Here is a 12715-nt window from a genome sequence, read left to right on the forward strand (position 1 = left end):
CCCAGCCAGCCCAGCCTGGGCACCTTGGGCTGTCCCCACCCTCCCGCTGGGGTGGTGTCCCAGCCTCCAGGCCTTCTGCTGCAGGCCTGGGGGACATTTTGGGACAGCACCGGAGCAGCCGGGTGTCAGGGACCAGGCGGCTGCCCGGGGGCTGCTTATGGCCTCTGACACCCAATTCCTCAGGGCTTCCCACCACCCCGGCTCCTCCAGGGCCTTCTGTCCCCTTGGAACCTCCTGCCACCCACTCCCTCACACATCCCCCTCGTGCCTTCCCACTGCCTTGTCCCGTCTGGGCCTCCGCAGCCCCTCATCCCTTCACGGCCTCCCAGCACCCCGTGCCCTCAGGGGCTCCCCCAGCCTGGCCCGGCAGCAGCGCCGCAGCCCCACAGGAGCTCCAGCAGCTCCTCAGCCATCACGGCAGCAACACACGGGCAGCAGGACACAGATGGCGCTTCCTGCCTGCCACAGGGCTTGTGGCTTCAGCACAACCACCAAAGGCCAAGGGGCTTCTGGCCATTTCCCCTGCACCACTGCATGCCCTGGCAGGTTGCTGAACACAAGAACCCTTTTCCCTCTCTTCCCCTATGCCCCGCACACCCTGGGCAGCAAAAGAAAGGTCTTGGGACTCTTGTGGTTTATAACATATCCTATATTATTTACATACTAGATGGAAACGAAACAAAGAACAATCTCTATCAAACAAAAACTAACAGATGGCCCATGTGGCCCCAGAAGACAGAGCCTCTCAGCCCTAACATATCCTACATTATTTACAAAGTAAAAAGAAGAGAAAAAAGGAAAAGAACAACCCTTATGAAAAAAAAAATCCTGGCTGGCCCATGTGGCCCCAGAAGACAGAGCCTCTCAGGTCAGCTCTGAGTACACCTCCAGCAGCGCAGCCAGCCCAGGCCCGACAGACGAGGCCGTGTCCTCCATGCCCTGAGGATTTGGTCTTGCATCCTCTGGAGAATGGAGTAACGGGCACTCTGGATGGCCCGGAGGACATACAGCGTTTCAAGTGCCAGATCTGACACGGCACCGCTTCTGTCCTCCGTCAGGCGTTCGAGGGCTGCAAGAGAGACGAACAGAGCCACGGTCAGACCCCAGAGCTGTGGGGGCCCATCGAGAGCCCCCTGCCAGGGCCATGCCAGCCGGCTCTTGCCTTGGCCAGGAGGGAGCAGGGACCAAGGGGGTCAGCCCGAAGCTGCTGGCCACAAATGCCCCACGTGGCCCTGAAATCTCACTGTGCTCTGCCCACGCCGTCCCTCATCGGCACAGGGAGCAGACCCCTCCACAGCCTGGCCAGGGCTTGCAGCTGCCCCCGACAGCCACCACTGTCAGCCCGCTGCCGTGGCTCACCTCTGCACAACACCTGGAGCTCTGCGTGCTGCCCCCTTAGCTGCTCCCCGGCCATCCCTGAGAACACAGAGCCTGTCAGGGTCCCAGCAGCACAGCTCCCTGCCAGCGGCGCTGCCAGCCCTGCGGCCACACGGCCTCCTGCCCCGGCAGGGCTCAGCCCGGGCCCTTACCGCATCCTAACCCAGCCCAAGGGCACGGCTGCCAGAGGCCGGCAGCAGCAGCCCCGAGGGCAGCCGGGGCTCCAGGGCGCCGGGCCCGGGTGCCGCTGCCGGGGCAGCAGCCGGGGCTGGGGCCGAGCTGCGGCGGGGCGGGGAGGGAGCCCGGGCTCGGGACTCACCTATGACCCTGATGGCCGCCGCTCGCAGGGTCTCCTGTGGGTCCTGCAGGTACTGCAGGGCCCGGCGCAGGTGCTGGGCCAAGGGGATCCTGTGGTCTGCCAGCTGGAGAGAGCGGCAGGAGGGAAGGGTTGGCGCGGGCTCTGTCCCTCGGCCGGGCGCTGCTGCCTGCGGCCAGCCCCGGCCTCCCGTGCCCGGCCAGCCCTGAGAAGCCGTGCGGCCCCCGGGTGCAGCAGTGGGCAGGGGCACAGCTGCCAGCCCCACACACTGAGCACCGGGGCCAGGGGGCTTCTCTAGCCTTTGGCTGGCACTTGCAGCCCGCCCTTACCACGAGCTTGGCAAACTTCCACAGCTTCTCCTTCCTCACAGCTTTTTCCAGGTCTGGCCTCTTCAGAAAGCCAGCCGCGCGAAGGAGCGTTGTCCGAGAGGCCTGGGGAGCAGCAGAGAGCCGCAAATGGCCCCACAAGGCAGGGCACAGGAGTGTCCCAGTGCCAAGGGCTGGAGGAGGCTGCAGCCTGCAAGCCTGCGTCAGGGCAGGAGGCAGCTGAGCCCCCTGCCAAGGCGCAGCAGCAGCCCAGGAGTCCTCACCTCTGCCACATGCCGATTCTCATCTTGGCAGTGGAAAAAGAGTGGGAGCAGGCTCTGGTACACTCGTTCCTTCAGGGGCTTTCTTCCTTCTTCTTCTGCCGACGACATCATTCTTCGAAGGAGAGACATGGAGAGCAGCTGCACCTGGCTATCAGGCTGTATGAAAGGAAGGAAGGAAAAATGACCTCATCATTGGCTTCTTGTGGCCCACATTGGCGCAGGCCTGCAAATGCACAGGGCACAAAGTGTCCGGGCAGCAGGCAGTGGCCGTGGCTGGAGCACAGAGCCTTACATTGTCCAGGAGTTTCAGGAGCGGCTCAGCCAGCTGCAGGGCCCTGCGCCAGGATATTGGGGTTTCTTCATCCAGGAAAATATAGCTCAGGAGAGCAATGCTCATCCTGGCCACGTCACTGTCCAAGTCCCACAGGAGGTGCACTAGTCTTCCTGTCAGGCTCTGAATTCTTTCGGCCTGTGCAGAACACAAGGGTGTGAAAGCCCGGGCAGCTGCCGCAGGGCCCAGAGGCCAAAGGTCTGTCCCAAAGCACTCGGGCAGCTGAAGCAGGAGGCAGGAGAGCTGCGAGGAGCTGCCTCAGCGCCCAAGGCAAAGGCCAGCCAAGGCCAAGTGACAGCATTGCCCAGCCTCATGCTGCCCACACGGCTTCAGCTGCTGCCCCCTTCTCACCATGGAGGGACGGTCCTTTAGCAGGAGGAGAGCCCTGAGAACCTGGTGATGCATCTCTGTGGAGTTGTACCACAGGTACTTATACAAGATCTCCATTAGGCTGTCACCACAGTCACTCAAGTCCAGGCAATCTAGGAGCTGAAAGGCACAGGGCAGTGAGAGGGGAGCTGGCCGGCAGGAGCCTGGAAGTGCGCAGGGCTGGGCCCAGGCAGCAGCACAGGGCGCGGGTGCCGTCCCAGGCAGCTGTGGCTATGCCAGGGGACAGGGCTGGCAGGGAGCTGAGCGAGGTAGTGCTGGCCATCAGGCTCACCTCCACAAGGAATGCCATGGCAGAGACATCCCAGTGTGGCAACGGTTTGCTGAGCACCTCAAGCAGGTAGCTTAAGATGCTTTTGCACAAGTGGGCGGATGCACGGCGCATTACCCTGGAAGGCAGAAAATGGCAGAAAGAGTCTCAGCAAGGGTGCAAAAAACCTCTCCCAGGACTGACTGACACAGTTGTCCTATTGCCCCAGCACCCTGTGAGGGTATTTGGGCCCTTCAGATGTGGCTGCTCCTGGGCACCCTCCTCTCACAGCCTTTTGCAGTCTCCTTGGCCATCCCTCGGTGACGAGGTCCTCAGGCCCATGGCCACGGGGACTGTGGGGGGCATCCCGGGCAGGGGGCACAAACGTCAGAGGCAGTGGGGAGAAGGGGGGCTCACCTGGCCAGCAGACCCACGGCATAGTGGTGGGTGTCAGCACAGAGCAGCGTGTCCCAGCCACGCTTGCGTTCCATTGCCACCACCACATGCTCCAAGTGGAGACTGGAGAGCAGGGCCTTCAGGGTCTGCACTGCAAACCTGTGTGCACAGCAAAGCCCAGGTGACGCTGGGAGCGCTGGCTCTGAGGCTGGGGAAGTGGCAGGGACAGGAGGAGTGGCATACCTGTTGGGGCTGGTGGAGAGGCCGTGTTGCTCCTGGCATTCCTTCCAGAAGGTATGGACGTCCTCTGTCATATACAAAGTACTGAAGTACGTTTGGAAGAGGAGATGCACAAAGAGGCGGGGGAAGTAGACTGTGAGGATCTGTGGGCAACAGGGCCCCTGGAGGATCTTCCACATCACCAGAGTTGCCTGCAGAGGACAAAGCAGCCCGAGACAGCGCTCAGTGCCGGGGCGTCCGTGTGGCAGGGCCTGAGCGTGGCAGGGAGAGGCCGGGGCAGACACAGGGGGAGCAGCGGGCCTGGTGGCCCTGAAGCTGCCCCTAGGCCAGGTTTGTGGCCAGTGCCTGAAGCAGGGAGATGCAGTGGGGGAAGGAGGCAACAGAGTTGCTGGAGAGGCGGCCGGCCTTGCGGTGAGCAAAGGCCAGCTCCAGAAACTCACAGTCAGGGAAAAGACAGCCGTCTTGTCCCCATCAGAGGTGCCCAGGTTTTTCTGCGGCCAGCTCCCCACCACATTGATGAGGAGCGGTGTCACTTCCTCTGAAATCCAGGGCGAGAGCAAGATGGTCGTCCACATGGCCATAGCAGCTCTGCGGGGTCAGACACAGCACCGTGGGCTGGGCAGCAGCGGGGAGCTGAGCTGGCCGCCAGCTCTGCCTGTGCCCACTGGCCCTGAGCGGCAGCAGCAGCCAGGCAGCCCAGCCCTGTGGGGACAGGCCCCTGAGGGGCAGGATGGCAGCACGGCAGCGGGCTCGGGGGCCGACTTTGTAGCAGGGCTGGCAAAGGGAGCAGCCAGAGGGCCCTGCAAATCTGTGTTGCTCACAGCCCTGGGCCGGGCTGTACAGGGTGATGGGCTGGGGAGCCCTGAGGCCTCGGGGCAGCTGGGCCCCATACCTGTCACACGTTGGGGCCACCCGCAGGAGAGTGATGGCCACATCATCGGGCTCTGCCTCGGCCACTTGCATCAGGGCCCAGTCCATCCTGTGCTCAGCAGCCTCATTGGCCATGAGCCACTGGTGGATGTACCTCACCACACCGGGCACCTGGAGAAGGCACAGGGAGACTTGGAATGCCAGCAGAGGGAGTCAGCAATGTGCCCAGCTTCTTCCCCAGACAAGTGCTTCTCTTCCAGCACGCTGCCATGGCCTCAAAAGCTCCAAGTGAGCAGCAGGCGTGGCTTGGGAAAGCCAAGCAATTGCTGGAGGATCAAAGGCTGGCCACAGGCTGCTTACTTGCTCTGGATTGAAAAGAGCCGTCTCTACAAGCAGATCCAGCTGGGCAGCGCTGCTCTGTTCTACCAAGACCTCTGAGGATGTCTTGACCTCAGTGTCCATAGGTCTGGTGTCTTCCTTGCCAATTCTCTTGATGTATTGGTAAAGAAACTGTAGGAGAAGGGCAGGAAGGCAGGGAAGTTGCATGGAGTGCTCCAAGTGCGGTGCTGGGCTGAGCAGTGCCAGCAGGCCCAGCACAGGTGGGGATGGCTGCAGGTACCTGCGCTGCTCTGCGGAAGCGGCCACGGGCGGTGTCCTGCTCTTGTGTGCCGTCCATGGCTGCATCTGGCAAAGAGCAGCCAGAGCTGAGGGGCTGCAGGAGAGGCCGGAGAGCACAGCCCAGCCCTGCGTTCCCCAGGCAGTGACAGTCCCGGGATGCCCCAGGGGATGCAGCACAGCCACTGCTGCGGGGGCAGCCCCAGCCCCTTTTTTGTGCTGTCCATGGGTGTGTCTCCACAGGACAGTGTGGGATGGGATGAGATGGGATGCAATGGGATGGGATGGGGCCAAGATGGCCGCAGGCACCAGCCCTGTGGCCCAGCTCTGCCACTCACCCTCCTCCAGCGGCTGCAACTGCTGCACCTCTTCGGTCTCTGGTGCTGGGGCAGCTCCAGGACCTTCTTCCTCGACCTCCTCTTCCTCCTTGTCCACCCAGGCCAGTTTGGGCACTCTTGGGGGTCGCTGCTCCAAATCTTCCAGACTCTCCAATCCTTTCCATAGGAACAGCACCAGGGGATGGCATGGCATGTAATGGGATGGGGCCAAGCTGGCAACAGGCACTAGCCCTAAGGCTGAGCTCTGCAACTCACCCTCCTGTGGTGCCTGGAACTCCTGCACCTCTTCAGACTCCTGTGCCAGGACAGCTCCAGAGCCTTCTTCTTCCTGCTCCTCAAGCCAGGCCAACTTGGGCACTCTTGGGGGTCGCTGCTCCATGGCAGTGACTGGATTTATGGCTGCTTGCAGGAGAGATGGCTCGGAAAAACTCAGAGTCAGCAAGTCCTGCAGTCGTGCCTGGAAGGCACCTGCAAGACTCAAGTCCTGGCAAGATTGCAAGACAGCGAGTCCTGCACTTGGGTGTTGAGGGCCCCTGCCACAAGGACAGGAGGCTCCTCGACAGGGATTGTGGTCTGGTCTCAAGGGCAGAGACTGCAGGGATGGGCGACACGTCGGAAAAGCTCCGGGTCACCAAGTCCCACGGTCTGCCCTCAAGAGATCCTTAAGAAGGAAGGCTCAGCAAGGCCACAGGTCAGCAAGACCTGTGGTCTGGCCTCGAGGTCACCTGTAGTAATAGTGCTTCAGAAAAGCTCCAGGTCCGACACAAAGGAGTGCGCTGTGCGGGGGCTCCTCACAGCACCGCTCTGGCGCGTCCTGACCCGTCGCGTGCACCGAGCACTGTGGCGTGGCCCTGTCACCGCCAGCTCCTATGGCAGCACGTGTCACAAAGGGCCCTTTGACGTCTGCTCCCGTTGCCACCATCCCACGGTGACCGTGCTGCAGCGTGTCACAAAGGGCCCTTGCACACCCTGCCCTCCGCCCTGGGGCCGCCCCCATCCCCCCCCCAAGTGGCCCAGCTTGGAAGGAATCCCTTGCCCAAAGTGTCTAAGACAGCCTGACGGGATCTTTAGGAACAGCTTGTTAGAAATGAAATGGAGGCAAATTTATCAATAAGAATTTTATTGAAAACTTTGTAAAATTTACTAATGGAAATGTCTCAGTGTTGAGAGACAGGTGTCTGCTAGGGAGGGCAGGAGCCTCCCTTGGAATGAAAAATGTAGACCCCCTCCCTCCGAATTATGATAATCTTGAAATCAAGGGGCTCTCAGGCAGAGATCTGGGGATAGGAATAACAGTTTTTTACTAATATTTATACCCAGGCAAACAAACAACAATAACTACAGCGTTAGCAAGAAAACAGAGCCAGGGACCCCGTGACAGCTTTCTGGGCTGAGACGGGAAAGGATGGAGGAGAGGCTTTGTTTTACAAACCCCCTCGGGTTGGCAGTCAGTGCTGGTGCTCCTGCAGGGCTCTGAGGAACACTCAGCTGGAACAGCAGGGATGAGCTGAGATCCCGGGCCAGTGGCTGAGGTGGATCAGCAGCTCCGTGGCGGTGGCTGGCAGTGCCACACGTCCCGGCAGGACAGGGAGTGCGAGGCCACCAACGAAGAGGGAAGAAGGAGAAGAAGCAGCAGCTCCATCTGGGTGATGGCAAAATTCCCTTCTCCCCACCACAACAGCTCTGTACCCAAAGTGTTCTTCTCCGAAGCTGAAGAAGACACCAAACTGTCCCCACCCTCCCCTTTTCCTGCCCCCTTCCCCCCCTGGGCCCAGCCAAACTCTTTATCTTTCCTCAAGCACCCACCAGGTACCCGCAGTTAAGTTTTCCCTGCAAGTCATGAGTAAAAATTCCACAGGCAAGCCAGAACTAAATAGAAAATAAAGGACACCAAACCCCCAACACCTGTAAGTTGTATCTTGAGAGTCAGCCAGGATCTTTGTTTGCCAGAAAAACCTCTGAAGTTTAATCAAGGCATTAGTCATCAAAATTATTTTGAAAATTTAAAGATCAAAGTAGCCAAAATACTCAATGTAACTAATTGCTGGGTATGTTCTCAGCTCAGGTTGGGAGGAATGGGGTTCCCTCGGAGGGCTCACCCTGTGGGGTGGCCAAAACTCTGTCAATGGGCTCTGACTTGTAACGGATCCAGTTCAGGGACACTGACAGAAAACTGTGCTGTGGAACACAGGAATGCAATTATCAGTTTTACAGGATTGACTGAGATTTCCCTTCCGGAGAAACCAAGCCCTGTTCTAGTTGGAGACCACAATGTGAAAGGATTTCTGTGCTTTACCATCACAAGCCTACTCATCCTTTTTCCTCACCCTCATTCACGTTAGGAACAATAATTCTGTTGTCCATGGAGCTGGCACCTTTTGAATTCCAGAATAATGTCCCCAAGGTCCTTTGCTGTTCAGCTTTACCACACTGTCTGTGGCTAACAAGGCTTGCTGGGGTCCTTTCCCCTTCGGCTGGAGAGGTGCCGAGTCCCAGTCCCTGAGGGACAGCCAGGCTCCTGTCTGGAATTGGTGTGGAAGTCCCTCAGGGTCACATCAGCCTTCACATGGAGCCCCATGGATCTGAGCATTTTCCAAAGGGGCCGTTGGGGCAAACAGGGAGATTTGGTCTGGCAGGGTCTGTAAAACAATATCCCATCCCATCGACTTGTTCTGGCAGAGAACACTTGGCTGCAGGGACATATTCCCATTGTTCCTGCCCAGGTCTCAGGATTCCAACAGTGTTGTCTTTGCCCAGAGCTGTTCCTTCAGCTGGCTTGGGAGGGCCATTTGGCCTCTGGACCCACACTCTGGCTCCTTTATTAGGACTGCTGGGTCCAAACTCTTTTTATCCACAAATGGAGGCAATTTGAAGTTGTTATAAATGCAAAGGCAATTTCGGGTTATATAAAAGAGAAAATTTATTATCAAACAATAATAAATTCGAACAAAGAGAAAAAAAAAACCACAATAAAATAAGCAGCGCAGCGCTGGGTGGACAGGGTCTATACGCAAGGTATAGATGCTCCCAAATCCACGCCTGAGAGTCCTTTGGCCTGGGTTTTTATAGGAAGTTTGTGTCCCGAGGCCAAATTCCAAGCAGGCACCCTTTGCTAAGAGGTTCTTGATTGTTCGAAGAATAGATTTCCTGGCACTGGGGAATAGAGTCAATAGACGTTGGGCAGAGGCTCCTCATATGTAAAGAGGTCCAGGATGTCTTTTTGATATCATTTTGGTCCGGGCCATTAGGGTGGAGTGGTGGCACCCATCCTGGAGCCGATGGCTATCTCGGCTGGCTCCTCTTCCTTTGTCTAGTTTCTCCATTTCTCCAGCACAGGTGGTCAGGGCGGAGATGCTCGGGCTCGGCGATATCTCGTCCGGGCCCGTTCCTTTGTTTGTTCGATGGCCCGTGTCCTGCCCATTCTTTCGGCGCTGATGTGCCTGCTTGCAATTGTTATCTGGGTGCTTGGCTGCAATCTGTTGCTTTGGAAGAGAAATCCTGCCTCGACCTGGAGGAGGATTTCTCATTCCATATTTTCATCATTTACAATTACATATACTTTATTTAAACCTTTTCTTTCGAATTTTTATTCATCCAATTCTTTATTACAGTCCCCCACCTAATAATTTGACCACATTAAAAATTCGTATTATTTTATTCAATCTTACAGAGGGATGAGTGTGAGATTAACCACATTCACTTTTCTCCCAGTCTGATATTTTGCTTTTAGGATTTAACTCGTCTTCATCTCTGGAGAAACAGAATACTTGGTCAAATTGTAAACATACCCGGTCAACTTCACTTTTTAACAAATCTAAAATTATTGGTTCATTATTGAAGGAAGCTTTTGTTTCATGTTTTAAATTTCTATCTTCTTAATACATTTTTCCACTTATAGTACACGTTTTCAAGTTCGCTTTATTGTAACATAGGATTGATTTTGTAATATGCTACAAAGGTGGATTGTCTTTTTCTTCTGATCTAGATGGTTTTATTACATTGACTATAAATTGAAATCGGAGGAATCCCTCCCACTTCTCTCTTGTACCTGAAGTGGGTAGTTTTGATCTTTTGTCTTTCAGGAGTTTGAAACTGCCCGTCTTTAAAACTTGCCTTTGAGCAGTAACACCAGACCTCCCCCTTTAATTTACAGATCTTATACTGAGTGCCGTTGGAAAAACACATCCCCTTCTGCAGTTCTGGAGGACAGTCAATCTTTCGTCCGGTTTCTGTGGCAGTCTGACACTGCTCACACTTCCCCAGGGGACTCTCCCCCTGGAGGTACCTCGGGACTCGTTCCCTCGGCCAAGCACACGGCTAGGTTCAGGACTATCAGGATTCTCCACCATTGCATCCCTCTGCCTTGCCCTTCGCCCGTATAGGAACATACGGCGGGGATTGCCATCTTCTCGGCAGCAGGGACTGTCTTCAGGGGCCCTGGTAGTCTTTAAGGCGTGTCTTCTTTTGAAAGTAGCCCACCGAGACGATTTAGTTGGGTCTGTCTTACACAGTACTTTAAACTTTAATTGTTTTTCGGCTCTCGATTTCTAAAGCTTTGGCTTTGGAATCTAACTGGCCTCTTAACTTCTTTTGGAACAATAGGAACCACTCAGGAGAGTTTAGTTCTAAGGACCCCGCCCGGGTGGCAAGTGTTAAGAAACGGCTAGTCTCCTCCTGTTCTTTCTCTAGACACTTTGTGCACAATCCTTTAGGTTTGTACTCTCTTAAACAGTGGGCTACCCAAATCTGTTTACAATAAGCACACTCGAAGTGGATAAATGGAAAATAATTACAATCAGGATTAATACAACTTATCTGGTCATCACTTGTCATTTGTGATGACGCCGGAGTTTGATTTTCAGCTCTCTCGGAGGTGTGGTGACTTTCCCCTCGGAGGAGTTGTAATCCGTTACTTTTTTCACTCGAGATGAGTGTGTCTAGCTCTTTTCTGCAGTCCGGACAGCTGTGTCTGTGGTCAGGAGGACGAGAAACGGTCCTTCCTAGTGAGGGTTGAGGGGGAGCTCTTTCTAAGCTTTGATCAGGACTTTATCCCCAGGCTGCATTTGGTGTATGGCAAATCCTAGTGTTGTGCTTTGGGGAATTAATCTTTTCTGCAGATTGGTTAACAAAGTCGCTCGTTTTGCCTCTTTGTCTGCCAGGTTGTTACCTCGGGTGTGGAACTGCCATCCTGTTTGGTGTCTTTTTACATGGACAACTGATATTTCTTTTGGTTCTCTGACAGCTTGTAGAATTTGTCGAATGATTTCCTTATGGATTAACTCTTTTCTTTTCGTATTTATCAGACTTCTTTTTCTCAAATTTTCTTAAAAGTATGTACTACTTTAAAAGCATACCGCGAATTTGTATAGATGATCCCCCTCTTTCCTTTCAACCCCTGGAGGGCTCTCAGGAGAGCATAAAGCTCGCAAGCTTGTGCAGACCAGCTTGCTTTCAGGGGGCCTGATTTCACAATGCTTCCTGATATGCCATTCACTATAGCATATCTTGACTTTTTTTTTCTCTCAACAACTTTCGAGGATCCATCTATAAACTACTTTTCTCTTCTTTCTAACTCTTGATTTTCTAAATCTGGTCTAACTTTAGTTTGCAATTTTACAGTTCTAATGCAATTGTGTAATAGTTTCTCTGTTGGTTCTCTAAACAGGAACTGTACAGGATTCTGCGCAGTAGTGGTTCTTAATTCTAAACCAGGCGAGCTGATTAAGATGGCTTTATATTTCAGAAGCCTCAAATCAGTCAACCACTTTTCCGCTTTTTGTTGTAAGATATTTCTTACATCATGTAGACTATCAAGGGAGCTCCGAAAGTTACCCCTTTTTTTTTTTTTTTTTTCTTCTCTTACTAATAAAGCCACTGCCACAATTGCTTGCAAACAAGTAGGCCAACCCCGACTAACCGGGTCTAAAAATTTTGAGAGAAACCTTATGGGCTTCTTTTTTCTGCCCACTCTTGGGTCAGAACTCCTTGTGCTGCTTGTCTATTCACATCTACGAATAATTGAAATTCTTATTGGTATCCAGTAAAGTTAGTACGGGGGCAGTTATGAGTGCATCTGTAAGAGACGCTTTCTGGGGACGGTCAGAGACACGGCAAAGACCTCTATAATCGAGTTAAGTGTTAGAAGTTTATTTCAGGGCGTGGGGTAGAGAGGTAGAGAGAGAGAGCAAGAGAGGGCAAGAGAGAGAGCGCAAGAGAGACGGAAAAAAAGAGCAAGCAAGAGAAAAAAAGAGACCGAGCTCTTCTATACCACTACTTATATAACCTATACCTTTGAATATTCTATTCCTTTTCTAACCAATCTTTCTAAATATACTAATATAGTAACATTTGTGTACAACCTATGGAAATCGCTATTTTTGCATATTTTTAGTTATCTCAGGGTCCTTCAGACCTTTCCTTATAAGGCTGGGATGAGGGGCCTCAGCTTGGTTTTATTGCAGGAAAGAATGTGTTCTGGCATACCAGCCCGGTTGGTTTCTTTGAATTATTCAAACCGTGCTATCATTTGTATTTCTTCCTTAGCCTTTCTGGCTACAAAGTCATATTTATAATTTCTTTCTAATTCTACCTTCCCAACATCTCCCCCGTTTTGTCTATGAATAACTAAGATATTAGATACGATTCTACTCATTAGTTTCTGCATGCATTGGAGTATACAAGGTATAGCTATTAAAACTACAATTATCACTATACAGATTAAAACAAAAAGATAAAAACAACATGCACTTGGGTAAACGACAGAACTCCATTTTTTTTTTTCTTGAGCTGCTTCTGGTAGATCACTTTCTTCTTGAAGATTCTGCGTAGATCAGGCTTGGGCGTCTGCTTCTTGGCTCTTTTTTGCAGGGTCACTGGCTGGTGTGGAGGTTTCAGCAGACTTCGATGTGCAGTAGGGTTTTAGTGAGCTTTTGATCTCGTGCCTCTGCTTGAGCCGCGATTACTGCAGCTTGTGATGTTTGTGCTAAAAGAGCTTTTTCCAGCTTCT

General features: G+C 53.7%; 3 protein-coding genes across 3 annotated transcripts in view; 1 reads left to right on the forward strand and 2 right to left on the reverse strand.

Moving 5' to 3' along the window:
- The window catches only part of LOC147645967 (maestro heat-like repeat-containing protein family member 7), a 262646-nt gene that overhangs the window by 145418 nt on the left and 104513 nt on the right, over window positions 1-12715 (reverse strand). The window lies entirely within an intron of this gene.
- LOC147645970 (maestro heat-like repeat-containing protein family member 7) overlaps window positions 1-12715 on the forward strand; it is a 277303-nt gene that overhangs the window by 115729 nt on the left and 148859 nt on the right. The window lies entirely within an intron of this gene.
- LOC147645973 (maestro heat-like repeat-containing protein family member 7) lies at window positions 632-6610 on the reverse strand. The gene is made up of 16 exons (XM_086874045.1): window positions 5965-6610; window positions 5710-5865; window positions 5376-5440; window positions 5117-5266; window positions 4779-4927; window positions 4327-4474; window positions 3890-4077; window positions 3668-3805; window positions 3275-3389; window positions 2965-3102; window positions 2575-2751; window positions 2283-2438; window positions 2023-2124; window positions 1697-1799; window positions 1360-1416; window positions 632-1069 (listed from the first exon to the last, which is right to left on the reverse strand). The coding sequence occupies exons 1-16, from the start codon at window positions 6086-6088 to the stop codon at window positions 870-872; spliced, it is 2166 nt and encodes a 721-aa protein (XP_086730171.1). The 5' UTR covers window positions 6089-6610; the 3' UTR covers window positions 632-869.

The sequence above is a fragment of the Cyanistes caeruleus genome, unplaced genomic scaffold (assembly GCF_971803275.1).
Source record: "Cyanistes caeruleus unplaced genomic scaffold, bCyaCae1.hap1.1 HAP1_SCAFFOLD_140, whole genome shotgun sequence".
NCBI classification, from domain to species: Eukaryota; Metazoa; Chordata; class Aves; order Passeriformes; family Paridae; genus Cyanistes; species Cyanistes caeruleus.